This window comes from Thunnus albacares, chromosome 12, assembly GCF_914725855.1.
Source record: "Thunnus albacares chromosome 12, fThuAlb1.1, whole genome shotgun sequence".
In the NCBI taxonomy this organism is placed as follows: domain Eukaryota; kingdom Metazoa; phylum Chordata; class Actinopteri; order Scombriformes; family Scombridae; genus Thunnus; species Thunnus albacares.
Genome location: NC_058117.1, coordinates 15,018,286 through 15,041,650, shown reverse-complemented (window position 1 = coordinate 15,041,650; position 23,365 = coordinate 15,018,286). Strand labels below are relative to the sequence as shown.

The window sequence follows — 23,365 nt, the reverse complement described above, 5'->3', positions numbered from 1 at the left end:
TACAAGATGGATTGACACGTCATATTCTCCAGACAGTCATGCCTTGAGGATGAATCCTAATGACTTTGGATCTAGCACCACCATCAGTTTGACATGATTGGTTTTCACCAGTGAAATGTCTGATTATGGATCATGAAATTTGATACACACATTAATGTCCCCATCAGGATGAGTTGTAAAAACTAATCATCAGGTAAAATTTAACTAAATTTGGCAAATGTTAGCATGCTAACATGCTGAACTAAGATGAAAAAAATTATATAAACCTGGTAAACATTAGCTTGTTAGCACTGTCATTCTGAGCATGTTAGCATGCTGATGTTAGCATTTAGCTCCAAGCATTGTTGCAAAGATCCTCTCCAGACATATTTTAAGACATATAAAAATACCCAGAAGTTTAACTGCTGGACACAAGATGTCTCTTACTTCACTGTAAAGTCCATTCTCAGTGTTTGTGCACTGTAGGCTTCAAGTTTCCACATCACACTTGTGTAAATTGATTACTGGACCAAGATTTGCTTCCAAACTAGTTATCACAAATCCTGCTCATAGGCCCAACCCTTAAAATTAGATTTTCAATGAGCACAGAGAACATTTCCACTATCAGCAGATGAACGTTGAAACAACCTTCTAGTGTCAAACTCTGCACATGCAGCATTCTGCACAGTGAAGCTCAAACATCCAACTGTAGGAAGAAAAATTTATTTTTGAGTGGATGGGGTTTTAAGTACAGTCTCACAGAGCTGCTAGTATGGCTATAGACTTATATTGTTATTGTGGCTAAATAATAACACAGTAATATGACACTACAGTAATAGTAAAAATATATAAAATCCTTCCTGACATTTCTATAGTAAGATACCCAGTCTTCAAAACATCAACTGTGTGCAGAGTCTAAATTTTCATTAAAATCTGTGGAGCATAAAGATAGAGCCTCATGCTCATTAATTATATAGTTCACCCCATAAAAAAGCTCAAATTGTCCTTAGATGAGGAAAATGACAATGTCTTCATGTCACAAAAACTTTTTATTTATTCATTCTGTGAATGTGTGGCATGAATATGAATGAGCTATAATGTTGATTTGACAACACAATTGATACAGAAAATATTCATTCTGATTTCTTTGTGAACTTCTGACCTTGAAAAGACTGGTTGGGAATTATCTGGAATAAAACCTTATGGGCCATGAAGGCTTAAAAAGACATCTTAGGGAATGCAATTTATGAGGGGCATGGACTACAAATCAGCTCTGGCAGATTAGCAGAAAGGTTGATTGATGTCTTCTGTCCTTGTCACATAAACCAACAGAGTTTGTGATAAAAGTGTAAAAAAAATGTAATTAAGTAATAAAGTCAAAGTCAAAGCAGTATTAATAACATTTGTCACCTTTCCAGATTGAAAACAAGAGTTTGGTCATTAAGTTCCTGAGGATAAGGCGACAAACTCCGATGAAATTAATTCCTGTTGACGTTTGATGAGGGCACATTACATTGATTGATATGCGTTGTCCCTATCATATGATCGTAAAACAGGAGCAATATGGCCATTCCAGACAGCCATCCATTGTTGTTCTCTGGCTTGTCCCACACCAGCTACTGTAATGTGATGTGACAGTGTTTAAGGCACAGTGGCAGTCTAATGTGACACAGCCAGCCGGCGTCATGATCAATAAACTCAGGGCTCTAACTTGCTAATCGTCTGCACCTGATTCTTGAAGAAAACACACAAGCTGTTGGTACCACTTTTTTGTTTTAAATTTATGTTATTATGACAATACTACTATACACAGGAAAAGCTGCTACTATTTCCTCTTAAAACATGAAATTAACAAATATTATACAAATAACCTGGGTTGCTGCCCTAAGATTTTTTTTCCAAAAAGTTTAAAATGAATGCAGTAATTGGCGAAGAAACTGAATTTTCAGTTTCCAATTTCCCTCAAATGCACTGTTTCCTGATTTTTTAGCTTTCTACCAAAATCTGTGAAACATGAGTTTTTGTTTTATTACAATGACATTATAACTGATACACTAAACTCAACTTAATGTTCAACTTCAGTTCACTTCAGAACAACTCCAAGGCAGCTTCCTATTTGCCGCTTTCCCACAATCACACTAAACCTAGGAATTACTGGTGAATCTCATTGTAGACAAACAGCTAATAAGTTACTATTGCTTTTGAGCAATTCTCTCTTTGCCCAAAAAGTGTAAATATTGTCCTAGACTTGAGGCACTTAGGCATGTAGAATGGTGGGAATTCATGGGTGGTTATAGGTGATCCACACTGAACTCTTTCAACTGCACGAATATGAAGACATAAACCTAAATCTAACATGATGGCAGGTTGATACGGCAGAAGACGGCTGGTGTGGTTTAAGTAGAAGGTGTCCTTCTATTTCTTTTGGAGGATTTTGTTTCTGTTCTTCTCTCTGGCCATCAACGATCGTCTTTTCCGGCTGGACATGGCTCCCAGAGGTCGGATCTTCATCTCTGTGAAATCGAGGGATGTCAGGTGGCCCTTCCATGGTTCCCAGTTCACTCCCTGAAAGTGGGACAACAGATTGAGTGAGAAAGAGATTGAAGCGAAGAAGGGGAGAAATGAGTAAAAGTAAAGTAGAGTAGAAGGTGGAGGAGGGATGAAAGAGAGGAGAGGGGGGTAAAATGAGGGAGACAAAGGGAGAAGAGGCAGGTGGCATGACGGACGGGCAGAATGACAAACACTAATAAATACCAGCCTCTAGCTTCATTTCATGTGAATACAAACTTGTTTTGACTGTTATTGCATTTTGCTGACAAACATTGCGGGAGACATCTGCAGCAGCAATATTATGGATGAAATCTCGACAAGAGCAGAGAAATCCTCTGGCATTTCCTTCAGTATCAGTCTCCCTTAGACTTAATAACTGTTGTTGTTACCCTATCAGCCTGGTAAAAAACACTTATGGTTTATAGCTGGTGTGAGAAATGTGTTTTCTTATCACTGCTGATGGATTCAGGCCACTTCTGCTTCACCTCAACAATCCAAAACAAAATAAGTTAAAGTGGACTGGGGTGAAGTTGTCTTTGATTGCTGACCAGGGAACTGCCTCCTGCTCGGCTTTTTTTTTTTTTTTTTTTGCCTTTTTGCCTTTTTGTAAGTAGGTTTAGAAAAAATGTCAAATACCAATCATTAATTTTTGTTGTGTTGCTGTGTATCATTTCAGCAGTTGCAAATAGTAACACGAGATGCATTTTGCATAACTGTATTTCTTTAAGCAGTTCGCTGAAGTATACATAATGAAAAATGAAAAGAAAAAAAAACTTCCAAACTTTGTGATAAAATCTGAGTGCTGAAACCAATAACTGTTGAGTTAATCAAGAACAACACTCAAAGAAAACTTTATTTGCCACTCAGACCAAAGGACTGTAATACAGTTTTGGGATCCACAACTATCAAAGATCAATATTGTTTTGACAACAATATATCTTAACTTAATGAAGCCGATTTAAATGGTAGAACTTCACACAAAGACAGAGAATAAAATTATTAGGCAAAATAGGAGTGAGGGCGTGATGTTTGATAGACCTTATTTTTTTCCCCACCTGCATTCCACGAAGACCTGCCCTACTCTGCCTCTGATTGGCTAGTACTCGTTGCCTTTGTTGGTTGGGTCGATTAGGTTTAGGCATGAGCCAATCAGAGGCAGAGTAGGGGCGGGTCTTGGTAGAATGCGGGTTTGACAGCCTTGTCTCTTGCTGTAAACATAGACTGTAAAAAATAGCTGTAACTGGTAACTTGGGGAAGTATAAATCTGTCATCACATAATACTCACTGCCACCTATTGGTCTAAAGGCACACCACACCTGAAATCAGAGGTTACTTAAAAACCTTGTGCGTCATGTTTAACAATCCTGTATTTATGTCAATAAAGTTACAGTATGATTTAATGCACTTCAGATAAAAATTCATTTTGAAGATGTATGATGATTTGCATTTACATGATTTCGTCATCCCGATTTTTCATATTGTATTTTTGCTCTCACACAACACGCAACTACATGTCTGTCCATTCTGGAGGAGAGATCCGTCCTCCATTGCCCCTCCTCCTTTATCTGAATTGAGGGTGTTGTATGCTGTACACCTTGAGCAAATTTGTGATTTGTGATATTGGGTTATATTTATCAAATTGACTTGACATGACATGAAAATCTAGAAAAATAATTATTTTTGTTCTTCAAAATCACATTTTGCATGCATGATCCAATAAAACAGCAGTGCAGAGCTGCCTCCCTGCTCACTCACCATACTGTGCCTGTTGTCACCCCATTTGCCGTTGAGGTTGGCCAGGTGACAGTTTTTGTACCACCAGGCGCCACGGTGGGTCAGGGCACAGTTACCCAGGGCGATGTCATTATCTGAATCAACAGTTGTCCAGGGTCGACCTTGATGGTACGTCATAGCATCACCTAGGGATCGTCAACAATGATAAACAATAATAATTAGCACTGTTGAAATGTTCAAAACTCTAAAGAAGCGTCTCTATGCAGTTCATCTTTCCTCTACTCGCAATATATTCACAGAGCTTGCTGCCTCCATCTGCTCACAGATGGAAGAAATTTAATAAAATGCCAAAAATAGAGAGATACAGTAGCACAGTATATGTTGTCTCAGCACACTGTGGTATGTGTAGACACAGCATCCCGCTGTTGTGAGTCTGTATCTGTCTGGCTTCAAAGCCTACTAAAACCCTGCCTTTGTCAGATACTGCCTTCCCTCTATAGCAACTGTCTATTACTGACTGAATATAAGTTTCTGAAACAAATATCCCACCTGCTGTTGGTGTGTATTTGCTTTTCTCAGCACCCCATGGCATGATGGGTGTGCCCACTGCTTGAAACCCTTACATTCCCACCCTTGTCTATCTTATTACCATCCTTACCGTCTCTTCTTCTCTATAAGTCCCTCTACTTGAGTTAAGTGCCAGAGAGAAAATATAAGCCTTCAAAGCTACAGTATTTATATTGCTTGTGGCTTGGAGAGGATTTTAAGAGCAAAAGCCCACCTGCTGTTCCGCTGTATTTGCCAATAGTGAGCTTGAACTTCTGCTTGACTGGGGCGATCTTAAAGTTGTCGTACACAGCGTACACCCTCTCTGAGCCGAGGCCCAAGTCAAACCTCAACTCATACTGGGTGGGAGTGTTGGTGAGCTCATATATCTTATCCAGACCTGAGGGAACACACAGCCAGAGAATGTAAAAGAGAGAAAAGACACTCTGGTACTCGATTACTCATTAAATGTGCATGTTTCAGTGTCTGCAGAAAAACCCCTGAGAACACTGGAGCGCTTACCAATCCAGAACTCGTCTGTCATGTTGCCAAAACCTGCAATGTACTGTCTCCAGCGTTTCATAAAGTCCAGCTTGCCAGTGGTACGGCGCTGCAGCATCTGAAAGCAGCAAGCACAAGATGTTCACTGACTGCAAATGTTTACTTTTGGTTGTTGTTTCCCACTAATATGTCTATCGTCTTCACTTATTAATCATTTGTACCAGCCAGCCGCCTCCATCAGTGTCCATGTCGCAGTAGACTTCTATTGGTTTGGATCGGTCATTGTTGATATAGACAGTGTAGATGCCACTCTTCTTATTGCCATTCTTCATGATCTGAATGCAGTCCATGGGGAAGGGGTACAAAAGACCAACTAGGGAGGAGGATGTGAAATGAACATTAGTAATGTTCGCGTAACTCTCATGATGTAAAATCACATTAAAGTGCAACATAACGTTATAGAACATCGACAAATGACAAAAAAGACAGCAATGTACTGTGACAGGATGCAGAATTATGCATGTTATCCGTAGACTTGGAGCTGACAGCAGTGACTGAAGCTGCATACACAGTACAGACCTGTTCTGAAGATGGTCTCTACCACCCTGCTCCTCTTGCTCCCCCTGTAAGCAATGATGGTGACGATGTATCTCTTGCCCATCTCCAGACTGGATACAGCAAAACTGCTCTCGCCAGCTCCGAGCTGCTTTTCAACAGCCTGACCACAAAACACAACAAATTAATCTTACTGACTCAGTATAATACATAGTAACATAATAGTCTTATGTTATATATAATTTTGTATATAGTGTTCCTGACATGATGAAATTACATTAAAATGAGTGTTTTAAATTTCATTTGGACACAGGCATGATGTTGGCTCCTCAATAATTCAAGGAATATCAAGGAAAAGATCAGTAACACCATCTGTGTGCTTATTACTTCTAGTAGATTAATGTCATTTTTGGCCACAAGAGGTCAGTGTTCTACTGAGAACATTCACCTTTAGCCTCAGCCTGCTTCAAACAGTACAAACATGCGTCCATTTGCTATTTTAAAGCTTTGGCAAAAACAGAGCTTAAAATAAATTCAGTGTTGTGTGGTTTGTCATTCCTCTTTTGCTGCAGGACTCTACATGGTGGCTCTGCTTTTATCTGATACAGAATAAGAGGTTTTGTATATCCTCCTACGCTGTCAGTTTTCCACTTTGTTGGATAATAATCAATATAAACATACCGTGATACAGAGTAGTTTATTTCTGTATTTCCAAACTGTGAGATAAAAAGTTCAATACCTTAGCTGTGGCATTATTATACTGCATTGTAGGAAAATGTGTAAAGTCTGTCTCTCTCCCTCTGCGTAATTATGTGTGTGTTTTCACCCTTGTGGCTCAGTACCTCCATGGTGCTATCCTCATCTCTGTAGGTGAGGATGTACCCATCAATGTCAGCCAGAGGAGGGATCCAGGTCAAAAAAGCAGACTCCAGCGTCACATCTGTGGCCTTCAGGTCCCTCGGGGCATCAATATCTGTGGGTTAGAGTGTACATCAAAGCAGATGACAGCACAAGAACACAGTGTGTACTGAATGCTCATTATCAACTCAGCTCAAGGTTGGGTAATAGGAGGATTTTGGTGCTGCTTTCATTGGAGTGTAAAACAGGGGAAAATAATTGTGACTGACTTCTCTTCTTTGCCTCTCTCTACCTGAAGCTCAACGCCAGAGATGACTAACATCTGCATGCAAAGTTACAATTTGCCTCTACAGATAAACAGTTAGCAGTTATTGTCTCCTTGATTTAAATGCTTTGGAGGCTTGGCCTGAAACAGATGCTGAAATAATTTGTCTGACACGAAGACGCCTGCTGTAACAGTGGGAGACTTAACCTCCCATGGCTCAAGATATTGGAGTAAGTGTATGCCACCATGAAGAGCAAAATCAACCCAAGCAATCTATTATTAACTCACGTCAAGAGTTATACTTTTAGTGCTCTTCTGCTAAGAGAAAAAGTAGAATACGGTTTGATTGAGGCTAACACTGCCTTTATTTAGGAATTATCGAATAGTAACTTTTAAGATCAGTGAAAACATTAAACAGCTTTGTGGTAATTAAATTGTAATTGGAGAAAATAGTGTGAATAGTGGCAAATTTAGTAGCACCTTTGGTACCATTAGTGGAATGCAGCTCATGAAAAAGTCTATGAAACGCACTGGTGTTGGTTTGAGACAGCTCCAACTGACACATTAATGGTGCCTGTTACTAGGCCCAATAAAGTCACAAATGTAATAACACATGCTTTTATGTATCCCAGATGATTTCTTTTGACACAATGGCTTTCCTATTTGAATCCAGCATGGCATTGGTCTGTAGCCACCGATGGTTGCTAATGAGTTACGACGAGACAAGTTTATAATCCAAAACTCTGGCCTTTGCTGCCTAATTGAAAAAGATCCAGCTTTCACTTAGAGCTCCCAGGTGATTTTACAGATCATCTGGCTCACACAAAGATACCCGTTGTAACCCATTCACCATGTGGTGCTGCTGCTATTTTTTTATCCCACACTGAGTTACGAGACATACCCGGTGACCTGGCCTGGCCTGTGGAAAGCATTTCCTGCCAGAACAGAAGTGTTGGTGCTTTCGGGCAGTTCTGAAGTTTAGACTAAACAGATTTTGAATGGGTAAGAAATGTGCAGTTGAATAAATCAGAGGTCATATGACATAAGAAGTGATGGATTGTTGTTTTGCAAAAACAGCATTATTACTGAATGAATAAATAAAGAAATAAATCCCTATGTCCAACTGGTTTTCAGGTGTCTACAAAATTCGGTAGACTACTATGGTTTGTTTGAATTACTATTTTTGACAGTACTGGTTGTTTTGAAAATTACACAGATCAAATATAAAGGTACACTTTACTGTACATTTACTAAAAAAACTCCATAAATTCCACATATAATGAGAGGTTTAGGACCAAAGTGAATCACCCAGATGCTTTCCCTGACCCCTGATACTTAACCTTTGACACCTGTGTTTATCATGCGTGTCAGAGGATAATAAAACAGTCAGGATTCCAAAACCCAATTCAAGGAATTTTGCTGAAATTAACATCATGAAATTTCTGATCACCTTCATAGGAATTAAATTAGTCCTTGTCGTCTTCAGAAAGGTATTAACTTTCCTGTGCCTGTGCCAGTAACCTGTCTCTGCTTCTGTAGAACCATTCTTTCCACAAGTTAGAGCAACATGTAGCAGAACCTGACTGACTGAAATTCTTATCAGCATTCTCAGACTATGGTTTTTGTATTTAACAATAATACAACAGTAACCTGAACAATACCTGGGAGTCATTACTGAAAGGCAACTTGGCGTTTTGATACCTTGTAGGAATGCTATTTCTAGAATGTGGCTGTATGCATTTGCATTGTTACATTGGTTTAGTATGTTACACATAGAAAATGTTCTTTTATCAATGTACAGCCATGCTAAAACTTAAAAATTATGACTTCAGGATGTAATCTAGTTTTGTTTCTATGTTTTTCACCTCCTGTCAATATGAGAATAATATTCACTGCATGAAAAAACAGATTTTCAGCCCTGTGAATGCCTGTAGACCTCACTAATTCCCAGCAGTTAACAGCTGTTTACAGCCTGTGAAGTCCCACATTCGCCTTTGTCTGTGGGGGGTGGACTTCACACCCCCTGCAGAGATCTGTGATTTAAGCATAAATTGACAGATTTACCATTTTCACTGCTGTCTCATATAAACATCAGACTGAGGCCTACTTTTACTGGAAAGGTCCAGGATCAGATCACATTTATCAGGATAGTTTTCCGTATATAAACTGCTTAACCTCTGTGCCTCTTTGTATCAATGAATGCAGAAATCTTGACTGCCACAAAGAAGGTAAAAAAGTGATAAAAGGTCTTTGTACTATGAAGTTAGCTTATCATTAATTTATCTTCACCACTTTAGGTGTTAAATGATGAACTGCCTTTTCAAAAGAAAATGGGTCTTTAATATTACCAAAAGAAAATCCTGCCTGATAGTGTATTAACCTGTCTCAGCTTCTGTTGAAATCTTCCTGGTGGATTTGTTTCCCTTGATGGCCCAGACGTAGACAGTGTAGAGGACTCCAGGCCTCAAGCCAGTCAGACTGTAAGAGGTGCTGTCAGGCCCAACTGGGATTTCCCCACTAGAGCCCTCAGAGGAGCTGTAGGTTAGGACGTAGCCATCAATTTCTGCCTGGACCCGATCCCATGACACGCTGAAGCTGGACTCTGTTTCATCTCGGGCTAAGAGGTTAGCAGGAGCATCCAGTTCTATAGGAAGATGTTAGTAGAGGTGGTTATGATGCAAACTACAGTACAAGATGTATTGTTTCATTTCTCACTGAAAGGAGAAATCAAATAATTTAGTGTGCATTTTCTAATAACATTACTAAATGACAGTGAGTAAATAAAGAATGATTTTTAGCTAAAAACATGCAATATAACAAACATAAAAGATCATATTTTAAATAAATTGACCAATAGATCAATATCAAATGTAGAAACTTGTCTCAGCCTGCATTTAAATCTTCATGCTAGCTTTGCATGCCTTGACAGTTGAAAGGTAAGTGACGCAAGATCTCAGGCAGTTAAAGGGAGTATCAGGCCCCATCGAGGGCCTTGAGCTTTCATCAGAACAGTAGCTAAAACTACTGTACGTTCCTTTTTTTCTGACTGCATGTGGTCTCATGACTCATTGATGACATGCTCTCTTTCATCTTACACCAAGAGATTCATATGAGCATCCAGTTCAGCATATGGAGTCATGGTTAAAACAAAAGCTTAGAGAATTTTTCCATGAAAAATGGACACGGGAGCCCATTCCTGGAACCCAGCCGGAATCTGGGTGAACCTTGTAGCTCAGCCAGAAATGCTGGGATTCTGGGGCTATGTGGCACAGACAGAGCAGATTTCAGCGATGTCAAACATGCCATCAAAAAGTGACTTTGAAGGTGTATTCTCTCCACTCTGGAGGAGAGAGAGACTGAGCTAATGGATGGGGTTGAGAGACACTCAATAAATATTTTTGGGCTGAGCTCTGGACACAGCATCTGTCTTTGAACCAAACTTATTACCAGTTATTTGTTGCAGGGAGAAAAACTTGGATTGTATATTTAAAGGGGACTGTTTGTAATTTTCTGTCATTTATATACTGTTATATTGTCGGATGTCTGTTAAATATGGTCAAAGTTCCAAAACGTGAGCTCCCTGAAAGTCAAAAGCCAGGGCTTCAGCCTGCTCTGAACACTCCATTTGCAAAGTTACCTCTACTTTCCCATTGAACTGATGTCAGATTGTCATTCAGATGTCCATTTTGCAGTATTTGTTGCTAGAGTTGTTGCTATGGTTGTTCAATGGGTTGTCCATTCGCATATCTCGGATTGGATTTCGGCTTGTTAGAGGATATAGGAGAACGATTAAAAGTTTGGGGAATAATAGAAATGCAGACATTATATCAGGTCATGCTAGTAAAGAGACAGCTGAGCCAATATTCAATCCATCCTTCACCTGTTGTCACAAACTTTAGGTAGTGCAGTAACTGAGAGGATCACATTGTTAAATTTAAACAAAGGCTGAAATGATGTTCCCCAATATGTTGGATGCCCTCAGTCTGACATAGTTAGGATTTTTGATTTGAGAGGAACTGTGTGGAGCAGCTGCTCCTCAACAGTAGCAGGTAGAGGTGTTTTGGACACTTCGAAAGAACGGCTCTGAGGGCCTCTTTATGCTCCAGGCATGACTGACTGTGAGGAAACCGCAGGTTAGTCCCAGCACATGCTGGCGGAATTATACCTCTGAGCTGGCATGGGAGTGCTCAGGAAGAGCTGGAGCAAGTTATTGGGGGAAAGGATGTCTGGGCTGCTTTGCTCGCCGTGACCTGCATAAGCAGTTGGCAAGTAGATGGATGAACTGATGGATGGATACATTGGAAAACTACTTTAAACAAACAAGCTGACTCTGATTAGTCTACCATGTGAGAAAACACACTTATTTTTTTGGGAGGTTTACAAGGGAGTTGTCTTGTATTTCAAAACACCTGTAATTATAGGGTGTTTGAAGAGCTGGTGTATTCAAAATGGATATAATGGTCAGGTAATTTGATATTTGAAACCTGTCTCAGCTTGTGTCGAGATCTTCCTGCTGGCTTTGATTCCCTTGACGGCCCAGACGTAGACGGTGTAGAGGACTCCAGGCCTCAGGCCAGTCAGACTGTAAGAGGTGCTATCTGGGCCCAGAGGGATTTCCCCACTAGAGCCCTCAGAGGAGGTGTAGGTTAGGACATAGCCATCAATTTCTGCCCGGACACGATCCCATGATACGCTGAAGCTGGTCTCTGTTTCATCTCGGGCTAAGAGGTTAGCAGGAGCATCCAGTTCTATAGGAAAATGTTAGTAGAAGATATTAATACACTACTGATGCAAACTACAATTTACAGATGGGTGACAAGGTATGAGCGGAGAAACATAACAAATGCGGGGCAGGAGGGGTCACTGAATGGTTTGATGAACATGATGTGAAACATAAGCTCTGACCCTCACAGTCACCAGTTCGCAACCCAAATGAACAACTTTGGAGGGTCGTGTTAGACATTGTTCTCCATCACCATCATCAAAATACCAAATGAGGGAATATCTTTGGGAAGAATGGTGTTCATCCCTCCAGTAGACTCTAAGCCAAGAAGCACTGAAGCTATTCTGGAGGCTCCTGGTGGTCCAACACTTTAATAAGACACTTTATGTTGTTCTTTTTTTTCTTTTAATGGGTCAACCATCTGTATATTATTTGATCTCCTACAGACAAATACTACATTATTAAGATGTCAATCATAGAGAAAAGTTTCCTTCAAATCAGATAATCAAGTGCTTCAGATTTGAACATAAACTATTGGATTTAAGACCTGTCTGAGCTTGTGTCGAGATCTTCCTGCTGACTTTGTTTCCCTTGATGGCCCAGATGTAGACAGTGTAGAGGACCCCAGGCCTCAGGCCAGTCAGACTGTAAGAGGTGCTATCTGGGCCCAGAGGGATTTCCCCACTAGAGCCCTCAGAAGAGCTGTAGGTTAGGATGTAGCCATCAATTTCTGCCTGGACCCGATCCCATGACACGCTGAAGCTGGACTCTGTTTCATCTCGGGCTAAGAGGTTAGCAGGAGCATCCAGTTCTATAGGAAGATGTTAGTAGAAGATATTAATGCACTACTGATGCAAACTACAATATACAGATGGGTGACAAGGTATAAGCGGAGAAACATAGCATAGGCAGGGCAGGAGGGGTCACTGAGTGTTTGATGAACAGGGCATGAAACATAAGCTCTGACCCTCACAGTCACCAGTTTGCAACCCAAATGAACAACTTTAGAGGGTCATGTTAGACAGTGTTCTCCATCACCATCATCAAAATACCAAATTAGGGAATATTTTTGGGAAGAATGGTGTTCATCCCTCCAGTAGACTCTAAGCCAAACAGCACTGAAGCTGTTCTGGAGGCTCCTGGTGGTCCAACACTTTAATAAGACACTTTATGTTGTTCTTTTTTTTTCTTTTAATGGGTCAACCATCTGTATATTATTTGATCTCCTACAGACAAATACTACGTTATTAAGATGTCAATCATAGGGAAAAGAATTTCCTTCAAATCAGATAATCAAGTGCTTTGGATTTGAACATAAACTGTTGGATTTAAGACCTGTCTCAGCTTGTGTCGAGATCTTCTTGCTGACTTTGTTTCCCTTGATGGCCCAGATGTAGACAGTGTAGAGGACCCCAGGCCTCAGGCCAGTCAGACTGTAAGAGGTGCTATCTGGGCCCAGAGGGATTTCCCCACTAGAGCCCTCAGAAGAGCTGTAGGTTAGGATGTAGCCATCAATTTCTGCCTGGACACGATCCCATGACACGCTGAAGCTGGTCTCTGTTTCATCTCGGGCTAAGAGGTTAGCAGGAGCATCCAGTTCTATAGGAAGATGTTAGTAGAAGATATTAATGCACTACTGATGCAAACTACAATATACAGATGGGTGACAAGGTATGAGCGGAGAAACATAGCATAGGCAGGGCAGGAGGGGTCACTGAGTGTTTGATGAACAGGGCATGAAACATAAGATCTGACCCTCACAGTCACCAGTTTGCAACTCAAATGAACAACTTTAGAGGGTCATGTTAGACAGTGTTCTCCATCACCATCATCAGAATACCAAATTAGGGAATATCCTTGGGAAGAATGGTGTTCATCCCTCCAGTAGACTCTAAGCCAAGCAGCACTGAAGCTGTTCTGGAGGCTCCTGGTGGCCAAAAACTTTACTATGACACGTGATGTTGTTTTGCAGACAAATACTATGTTCAGAAGATGCCAATCACAGAAAAAAGTGTTTCCTTCAAATCAGATAATCAAGGGCTTTGGAATTGAACATCCCCATCATCAAAATACCAAATAAGGGAATATCTTTGGGAAGAATGATGTTCATCCCTCCAGTAGACTCTAAGCCAAGAAGCAACAAAGCTGTTCTGGAGGCTCCTGGTGGTCCAACACTTTAATAAGACACTTTATGTTGTTCTTTTTTTTCTTTTAATGGGTCACCCATATGTATATTATTTAATCTCCCACAGACAAATACTACGTCATTAATATGTCAATCACAGGAAAAAGGGTTTCCTCAAAATCAGATAATCAAGTGCTTCAGATTTGAACATAAACTGTTGGATTTAAGACCTGTCTGAGCTTGTGTTGAGATCTTCTTGCTGACTTTGCTTCCCTTGATGGCCCATATGTAGACAGTGTAGAGGAGCCCAGGCCTCAGGCCAGTCAGACTGTAAGAGGTGCTATCTGGGCCCAGAGGGATTTCCACACTAGAGCCCTCAGAGGAGTTGTAGGTTAGGATGTAGCCATCAATTTCTGCTTGGGCACGATCCCATGTCACACTGAAGCTGGACTCTGTTTCATCTCGGGCTAAGAGGTTAGCAGGAGCATCCAGTTCTATAGGAAGATGTTAGTAGAAGATATCAGTGCACTACTGATGCAAACTACAATATACAGATGGGTGACAAGGTATGAGCAGAGAAACATAACAAATGCGGGGCAGGAGGGGTCACTGAATGGTTTGATGAACATGGTGTGAAACATAAGCTCTGACCCTCACAGTCACCAGTTTGCAACTCAAATGAACAACTTTGGAGGGTCGTGTTAGACATTGTTCTCCATCCCCATCATCAAAATACCAAATGAGGGAATATCTTTGGGAAGAATGGTGTTCATCCCTCCAGTAGACTCTAAGCCAAGCAGCACTGAAGCTGTTCTGGAGGCTCCTGGTGGTCCAACACTTTAATAAGACACTTTATGTTGCTCTTTTTTTTTCTTTTAATGGGTCACCCATCTGTATATTATTTGATCTCCTAAAGACAAATACTATGTTATTAAGATGTCAATCACAGGAAAAAGGGTTTCAAGTAGGTAATCAAGTGCTTCAGATTTGAACATAAACTGTTGGATTTAAGACCTGTCTGAGCTTGTGTTGAGATCTTCCTGCTGGCTTTGTTTCCCTTGATGGACCAGATGTAGACAGTGTAGAGGACCCCAGGCTTCAGGCCAGTCAGCATGTAAGAGGTGCTGTCAGGCCCAACTTGGATTTCCTCACCCGAGCCCTCAGAAGAGCTGTAGGTTAGGAGGTAGCCATCAATTTCGGCCTGCGCATGATCCCAAGACACGCTGAAGCTGGTCTCTGTTTCATCTTGCGCCGTGACGTTACTAGGAGCGTCCAGCTCTGCATGGGGAGTTATGGTTAGTAAAGACTACTAATCACTACATTCAGTGCAAACATAACAGTAACTACACACCTCTGATACAAAGCAGTACACACATAACTCATAACCTTATGGTTATTGTGTAAGAAGTTATAAACAATGTATAAGATGTCAAACTTGCATCGAACTGAGTGGAGAGGTTAATGGGTTTTTTGGTATTTTAATAAAAATGTGTAATTTTCTCATAAACCAGATTTGTTTGTGTGTTGTTGTAAAAATGAAATTTAGGTTAATTGAAAACAGTTCTTTATGTTTAAAACATTTCAATATTACCTATAATGACCCTATTTGACAATTTTTGTTTTGAGGAATACATGTTTGACATCAAATCACATTTTTCCATAAGCAGTTGTACTATTAGTACGCTATGAGCTATGTTAATAAAAACATGCAATACTACACAACTATTGCAAACAAACGAGTATGGAAGAATATTGTTAAGTTAGTCATTGTCCTATTGTCACTTATTGTTAAGAAGAATCAGAACCACTGTTGTTCTGTCTTACAATAACACTGATTGAGAGATCTCATAAAGTATTTTTTACCAGCTCATGTGCCATCATTAGAATATGCTGCATTCAGAGACTTGGTGGATGTCACTATCTTTCCAAATTACCACATGACCCATAATTGACATTAATCATTAATTGATTAATAGCCATTATATGTATGGACATCATGGAGGTGGATATCTGTAGATCTATTTACTTCTGGGGCTCTCACACTGGACAGCACACTAAGGGCAGCTCACCATGTTGTTGTCTGTTTGGGTTTTTAAATGCACAATTACCCTTACAGGGATACTGTTAGCAGATTTGGTTCATATTGTAAGATTTTACATTAGTTTGCAATGTCTAAATGTGTGGGTACAGGTGCAGTAAAAAGCACACCCCTTTGATTTTGAATAACACAGAAGGTGAACACTTTCATATTCCACAAATAAATTCACTCACACATTTCAGCCTCATCTTTCTCTGTTCATGACAGAAAAAAACAGCAACAGTTGCTCCTCCCGTATCCCTCTATATCATAGATCTCAAACAACACTTCTACCATCACCAGCTAGCAAAGTGAGTTTCAAGACACTTCAGATGTGCCCTCCTGCTGTGTGATGTATGAGTGAGGTTATTGGAGCTATCATGTCTGCTTCCCTCGTCAAAATCAAAAACAGGAAAAAAAATCTGAAATCTGAATGAAAAAAAGATTCAAATTGTGTGTAAAAATAGAAAAAAAAAGGAAAAGTACATTTGCACTGTTCTACAAAACAGAAGTAGTAAACCACTGTTACCCATTTTGCTAAAATCAATGGAAACCCTTAGTGGCACAAAATAAATACATACACATACAAATGCTTACACACACACACACACACACGCACAGCACCACATATTTGAAAATTATTAATAGGATAAAACACTGTGGATTTACATTTGCTGCTCTTCTACTGTGTTCCTGACATGTCAAACATTTGTACTGTTGGCATTTAATGCATCCATCACATCAGAACAAATGTGATAATTATATCTTCCTTTTCTGTTGAATATGAAGAAGTTTTTGGTCCCCATTTTCAACTAAACTTTAAAGCAATTTGGATAAAAGTCAGTCAACTCTCAGATTCACTCTTCTTCTGGCATAAATGCAAGCAGACAGCAATAGCTGCTAACCTTCACTAGAACAAGATTAAGAGACAGCAGAGCATAAGAGACAAGAGACACAAAATAGCCGGCTTAGTTGACTTAACAAAATTGTCTCTTCTCAAACTTCTAATGGACATTCAACCCCAGGCTACACTAAACCACCTTTAAATGAAGTGTCCAGCCTAATTATGTTAAAAAGCCTTTTTCAGTGAGAGTTCAAATTTGCCTCTTGGCAATTAGGCAAAGTGAAAAATGTCTACACTGATGGTTTTAACTTCTTGCCATCCACAAATAAACAAGAAAATTATGCAAAACACCAACACACAAAACATTAAAAGGAAATGATTGGTGCATTGTACATAATTACTATTTGAGGAGTAAGTTTCCTGAACAAAGGATCTTAAGAAAAAGAGACACATCTTTCCTGCAGGGTATAAAGATGAAAGAGGCCTTGCATGAGGTATCTGATAATCACAGGTCATCGTCCAGACCTTGAGTAATTAAGAAGTGTACAGAGGATACTGTTGTTTTTAGTTTGCAGGTTAACCATGGTGTTCAAAAATATGGGTTAGTAGTTGATCTTTTGTGTCTTACCTTTGTGGAGTTCAATGCTTACTTTGTATCAAATATCAGACCTTTTAACAGTCATTTTCTGTAAGTCTCTTTACACAGAAGAAAAAATACATCAACCCCTCCTCTAACGATCCCAGATCTCATTCAAAGTTTACCTGTTTCAGCTTCTGTTGAACTCTTCCTGCTGACTTTTTCTCCCTTGTAGGCCCAGATGTAGACAGTGTGGAGAACTCCAGGCCTCAAGCCAACCAGCCTGTAAGAGGTGCTGTCACGTCCTACAGGGATCTCGACACTGGAGCCCTCAGCAGTGGTGTAGCTCAGTATATAGCCCTCTATTTCTGCCTGGACTCGATCCCATGAAACGGTTGCAGTGTCCTCTGTTACCTCAGTGGTGACAAGGTTTGTAGGAGCATCGATGTCTGAAGAAGTAGAGATGAGAAGAAGAAGAAAGAAAGACTTAAGTTGAGTTCTTAAGCCTTTCCTCTTACTCTGTTGAGCACAAAGCACAATCCAACTGCACCCAGGGTATAGAAAACAGAAACCAAGAGACATATCACCATGATATACTGTACAAAAACAAGACAACTATAACCAACCTCCACCCTGGATAGTAAAGGGAGAAAACCATTCAACTAGTCAACAAGAGTGTGGCAGGTACAGTAGGAGTAAACAGCACAACCTGTGAGGAACTAGTGGCAAGAATAAAGAGTTGGCAACTTACTATAAACCCAACAAGTCCTCATATCTAAATGACAAAATAGGTAATCTGTCAATGCCTTCCAAAATGACCGATATAACGATTCATGTGGGAAGTTTCTTATCTGCCACCTCTTCAGGTTTGGTTAAGTTTAAGCAACCCTAGCTACCTGGTTAAGGGTAGGGAGAGATCATGGTAATGGTTAAAAGAGATGAACGTTGACTGTTGGTAGGAGACGGGATGTAAACTGCAAAGTCTACAGACAATGACCTCCTGAAAGGTTTCATCCAGACTACTCCTGCATTACCTGCCCACCACCTCCACCTTGAGTTTATCGTTAGTAGTTATTAATGGTTGTAGAGAGTAATTGTTTGTATGACCACAAGAGGTTTCATGTTAAGAAAACATAGGAAAGCCATCAGTCATTCAGTTTATGAATGACTGATGCTGGCGTTTTGCAATACATATACGTCCTGAATCAACTCAGATTTCATTTTAGTCAAGATTAGTCAATATGATTTAAAAAAATATGTACAAATGCTTCAAATGAAAAGATTCCTCTGTTTTGGATCCTCCCTGTGTGAGTTCAAGCAGCATGATACATATTTAGAGGTGTTTTAATCAAACCCCTTTTAAAAAATAGTGATGCTTTGATGAAGCTTTGTTGAAGTGGTCTTAGTGGATAAAGCATGTGAGTAAAAATCAGAACCAGCATGTGGCAGGTAGGAGTAAAATCACAACTAGTCTGCGGCAGCCTTTGTCAAAAAGAAACTACAGAGCACTTTTAAGAAATGTCATTGATTGTTGTTTGTCTTTTTCAATCCGCTGTAAGTGGCATACAAAACTTTTCCAGTAGAAATTCACACACAAGCTTGTTATCCAGAGTTTTGTTTCATATGAACACTAAAGAATTTGTAGTCTGGCTCAAAGGAAAAGCTCTGTGAATCTCTTCAAAAGAACATCACTAGCAGACAACACGACCCATGATCTTGTCCTGTCCGCTGAGTTCCACAGGATGAGCTGCACGAGCGGAGCAGAACACAATGCCTCTGTTTGTAAAGTCAGTGGGTTTGAGGTATCACAAGAGACATATGGTAGAGGCAGGCGGAGAAGTCAGTAGGGCATGTGTGTGGATAGGTGTTTGTCTCTGTCGAGGGAATCTCGATGAAAGCGAAGAGAGAGAGCAACAAAGAGAGGGAGAGAGGTAGGGAGAGAGGATAAAAGAGAGAGACACAGAGGCATAGTCAGAGAACCCAACAGAGACACAGAGGAAGTGAAGGGAAATGTAAAAGTAATCATCATTTAAGATTATTCCTCTGTGGCAACCGCTCAGTCAAGGTCAGTCTTGTGTCACAGCACAGTCCGCATCATGAAAACTGATTGATGATGCGTCCAGGAGAAGAACTCCATACCACCTCTTTCTCTCTCGTCTCTTCTCCTGCTGTCACTTTTCTGTCCTTGTGGCTGCACTGCTTGACAGTCTGTCGTGAGCTAAACACAGAAAGAATTTATAATCGCTCTGTTTTATTAGGGTTGAGTGTTTCCTCCAAGGCCTAAAAATGAGAGGTCATTCAGTAGTCTAAGTAGCTAAAGTGAGCTCAGAAAGCATCCATCCATGTGTGTTTTGTGGCGTACAGTATATTCACACAGACTGTGAACTTTTTATGACTACTGCTAATGATTTCAGTGTTTCATACCTGGCTGCTTCAGGCAGATTGTAAGTAGGTTTGCAACTTGTAATTTGGCAGTGACTGGGATGAGGTGGTTACACATGATAGCAGTAATCTCATTTTGGTGGCACCAGTAGTGGCATATACATTATATTTAGAAATTGCACACATACTAGTACACTATAGCCAATTTGTTGAGTTCACTAAGGCAAAACACCAAGACAGCTCTGGCAAAGACTACTTGACAAAGTTTTACCTTTAACTTTTTAACTATTCCTACAGGCAATCTGAAGAGGATGAACTCTGCTTTTTTTATGATATACTGCACATTTTTTGTTGTGATACATAACATAAAATGATGTTGGCCACAGATGTCTTCTCAGTTCAATAAAAGTAAATCAAAAGAATGGCTTTTGAATTGATTTACAGCAGCAAGACAGCAGAAAACAGCCATGAAAGACAAAATCATTTGACAGTTTGAAGTAGAGTCTGCTGTTGCATTTTATCCCTCCCTACAAATGAACTCAAATTGTTATTTGGCTTACACCCCTCTAACTAAAGACTATACTTATATAATGCCTTGTTCTCCTTCAGAACACAGGATTCCTTCTCGCTTCTTCAACAAAGAAGTGCAGCTCCTTTTGCTCCTACTGTATATGCGGTATAGCTGCTGTCTCAGCTGTCTGATATGTTCTGTATGTTATTAGATCTTTTTTCCAAGAACTACTACTTTGAAGGGGTGCCTTCATTTGCTGTGAAGTTACAGTATATGATGGATCTAGTTACACCAGACGTTCTACCCCACTAGCTGTGTAGCGACAGTGGCTACCGGGCTACACAATACGAGTTGTGGCTTTGGCCATTTGGAAAACAGCTTATCCATTATGGTTGGCATTTTCAGCAGAGGCAATGTCGACCACAAGACGCACAGAAACAGGCTGTCTTTCATCATTTACAGCCTCACAAGTTCACTGTATAGTCTAAGCCGTACAGTATGCCTGTGGTTGGAGCCAAGGGAAAATATGTGTCAATAGGGTGCCATTCTTTTGGAGACTACAGTATGTCAGGTGTGAAATGATGTATGTTATGTGGTGGAGTCCCCTGGCTACAGGATTTGTTTTCATGTCCGTCCAAGAATTTATTTGTACTGTAAGGAGCTCATAACTCTTTATGACAGAACTAACTTGTCTGTATGCTACATCTAGACATAACATATGATAAGGATGATATGAAAGCCTCGATTAGGGTTTTGATTAATACACCAAGAGTTTTTCCAACAGTTTTTTTAAGGATATAGCAATGCTGTCAAAAGCAAGCATCAATGTGTAACCTCTTAAAAATGATGCAACGTAGACAAATATTATGTTTGATACAAACTTAACATGTATTATACATGTGAAGTCATTAGTTCAGCCCCACATTGATACACATGGAAACACAAGCAGTACATATAGTATATTACTGATATACATTGAAGATGAACACTAATGCATGCAAAAAACAAACTTTAAAGGATACTATGTTGTATCAAATACACATAACTACACTAAAGCTATAAATGGTAGAAACTCCCCCAACTGCTTCCATGATTTAGAAGACACACACATACAGAACAGTATCTCTTCACACACACATGCATGTGCATGTTCACACACTTGAACAGGCCAATAGAGTTGTTTCTACTGCACCAACCCTATCTCCTAGACATTATGTTTATACAGTTTACTGCTAAACATAATTCTGTCCATACTGTGTGTTTCTGTCCACATAATGAGAACATTTTGTCAATTAACACATCTGACAAGTTGCAAAAAAATGTTGATACTGAACATGTGAGTAAAATGTTCAGTGACAACGCATTCCTTTTTTTTCCATCAAAATATCTATCTTGCAGCACAATATCCACAGGTAGTGTACCGCTTTATTAAACTTTTTTACTTTGTTTAATACAGAAAAAAGTCTGCAGTAAGTCCAAGCATGAGACATGTTTATTAACATTCAACAGAAACCACAATTTTTCACTAACCTCAACCAAAGTGCTTTTGTTGGCCAAACCTAACCACACACTGGGCTCAGGATGCGAACCTTAGTCTCATGACAATATCCTTTATTTTGTACACCCCCACCACCTCTCTATGACTTCAGTGCGGTAGATAAATGTAGCGCTTCATTCATTTGAAGAAAAGGTTGTCTGTGAACATAATCCAGACAGCAATTACATTTTTCATTGTTTGTCAAAACCAATGTAATGAACAAAGAAGGGGGAGTTCATTTAGTAGGTTTGAGTTTGACCTTTCATGAATCCTTCATGCATCCTTCCTTCCTGTCTTTATAAGGTCTCCCTTTTCACATTTTTGCTTGTCATTTTCCTGGCATCAACTGCACAGAACTAGCTTAAAAAACCTCTGATGGACAAGCCTGAGCACACAGGGTACTCCCACTGGACCACACGAGGTGCTATAGTGTGTCCAGATAACATAAAGACTCAACATTCGTTCCCTCTTCCTAAGCCAAGTCCATCTGCTTTTGGTTAAGTGGGCTTTGGTTGTGTCTTTATTGAATCTGAATCAGCAGTAGCGGTATGTTGTGTTTATACGCCTTATAATCTTTTGGCACGTTAGTGAGTATGAAATGTCTGCACTGAGTAGAGAGTCCTTTGATTATGGTGTTTTCCTAAATGTTATCTGTCACTGAATCATTTTACTTACTTCCCTCTGGAACTTACTTCTGGAACTGATGGCAGTTGGGGGACACCATACCACACACACACACACACACACACACAAACAGTACAGTATGTATAGAGTGTGCCTATGCTGTAAGGTCAGCATTATTTCACCATACCACAGGCTGAGAGAGGCTGACTTATAGAGCCACACTGGATGCACACATGGAAGGTCAACCATAAATTTTAAATGCGGTGCCATTCAATAACTACATAGAGCATAAAGTTCAATCCGCTCTTCATATTAAACAAGTTGCAAGGCCATACTTGATACCGATTTCATATTCAGCACCATTTGCAGCGTGGTCAATAAAAAACATGTTTTAAAATTTTGCCTGTGTGATCTTGCATAAAACAGATAAATACATTCCCACACTTGGGATCAAAGTATGTAAAACTATGTATTTCTTGGTGAGATTTGGAGCAACATTTTCTGTTTCTGAAAACAGTGACAAGAGTGAGTGAGATAAGACTGAATGAGAGTAGGGGACCACTACAAAATATGATTAAAAAATCATATGAGAAAGAATGGAAGACAGATGGTAAAAGTGAAGAGAAAATGTAATATCTTTCTACAATGCAGCTTCTATAATGGAAGGCGTCAGCTATAGCCTCTAAGGACAAAGCTCAGTTTCATATCATAACAGTAGCTACACAGTAATGCATTACGTGCAGCTACAACTGAGATGACTTCTGTGTGACCTGTTATTTTTTATATTCTGACTTTCTTGATTTCTTATTTTTCCTTATTTTACTTGTGTTCTCCTATTATTCCTGCTCATTTCTTACCTTGATTTCTTTCTGTTACCTCACTGTCTCCTTTTTATTTAGTACTCTAGCAGTTGCTGTGTTATTTGTGTATTTTCCATATTTCCTCCTTTGTATCTCTCACCTCGTATAACCACGCTG

At 39.8% G+C, this 23,365-nt stretch overlaps 1 protein-coding gene across 4 annotated transcripts in view; it reads right to left on the bottom strand.

The window, feature by feature from the left end:
• Nucleotides 1–686: 686 nt before the first annotated feature.
• Nucleotides 687–23,365, bottom strand: part of tnn (tenascin N) — a 39,518-nt gene continuing 16,839 nt past the window's right edge. The window contains exons 9-22 of one of the 4 annotated variants that reach the window (XM_044369325.1): nucleotides 17,520–17,783; nucleotides 14,851–15,114; nucleotides 14,067–14,330; nucleotides 13,047–13,310; nucleotides 12,259–12,522; nucleotides 11,473–11,736; nucleotides 9,369–9,632; nucleotides 6,708–6,838; nucleotides 5,890–6,028; nucleotides 5,532–5,683; nucleotides 5,332–5,428; nucleotides 5,045–5,209; nucleotides 4,285–4,448; nucleotides 687–2,544 (exon numbers count right to left, since the gene is read on the bottom strand). In XM_044369325.1, the coding sequence (XP_044225260.1) occupies nucleotides 2,395–2,544; nucleotides 4,285–4,448; nucleotides 5,045–5,209; nucleotides 5,332–5,428; nucleotides 5,532–5,683; nucleotides 5,890–6,028; nucleotides 6,708–6,838; nucleotides 9,369–9,632; nucleotides 11,473–11,736; nucleotides 12,259–12,522; nucleotides 13,047–13,310; nucleotides 14,067–14,330; nucleotides 14,851–15,114; nucleotides 17,520–17,783 (2,846 nt within the window). In that variant the 3' untranslated portion in view covers nucleotides 687–2,394. The remainder of the gene's footprint in view (nucleotides 2,545–4,284; nucleotides 4,449–5,044; nucleotides 5,210–5,331; nucleotides 5,429–5,531; nucleotides 5,684–5,889; nucleotides 6,029–6,707; nucleotides 6,839–9,368; nucleotides 9,633–11,472; nucleotides 11,737–12,258; nucleotides 12,523–13,046; nucleotides 13,311–14,066; nucleotides 14,331–14,850; nucleotides 15,115–17,519; nucleotides 17,784–23,365) is intronic. The other 3 variants (XM_044369328.1, XM_044369327.1, XM_044369326.1) reach the window with 3 other exon arrangements.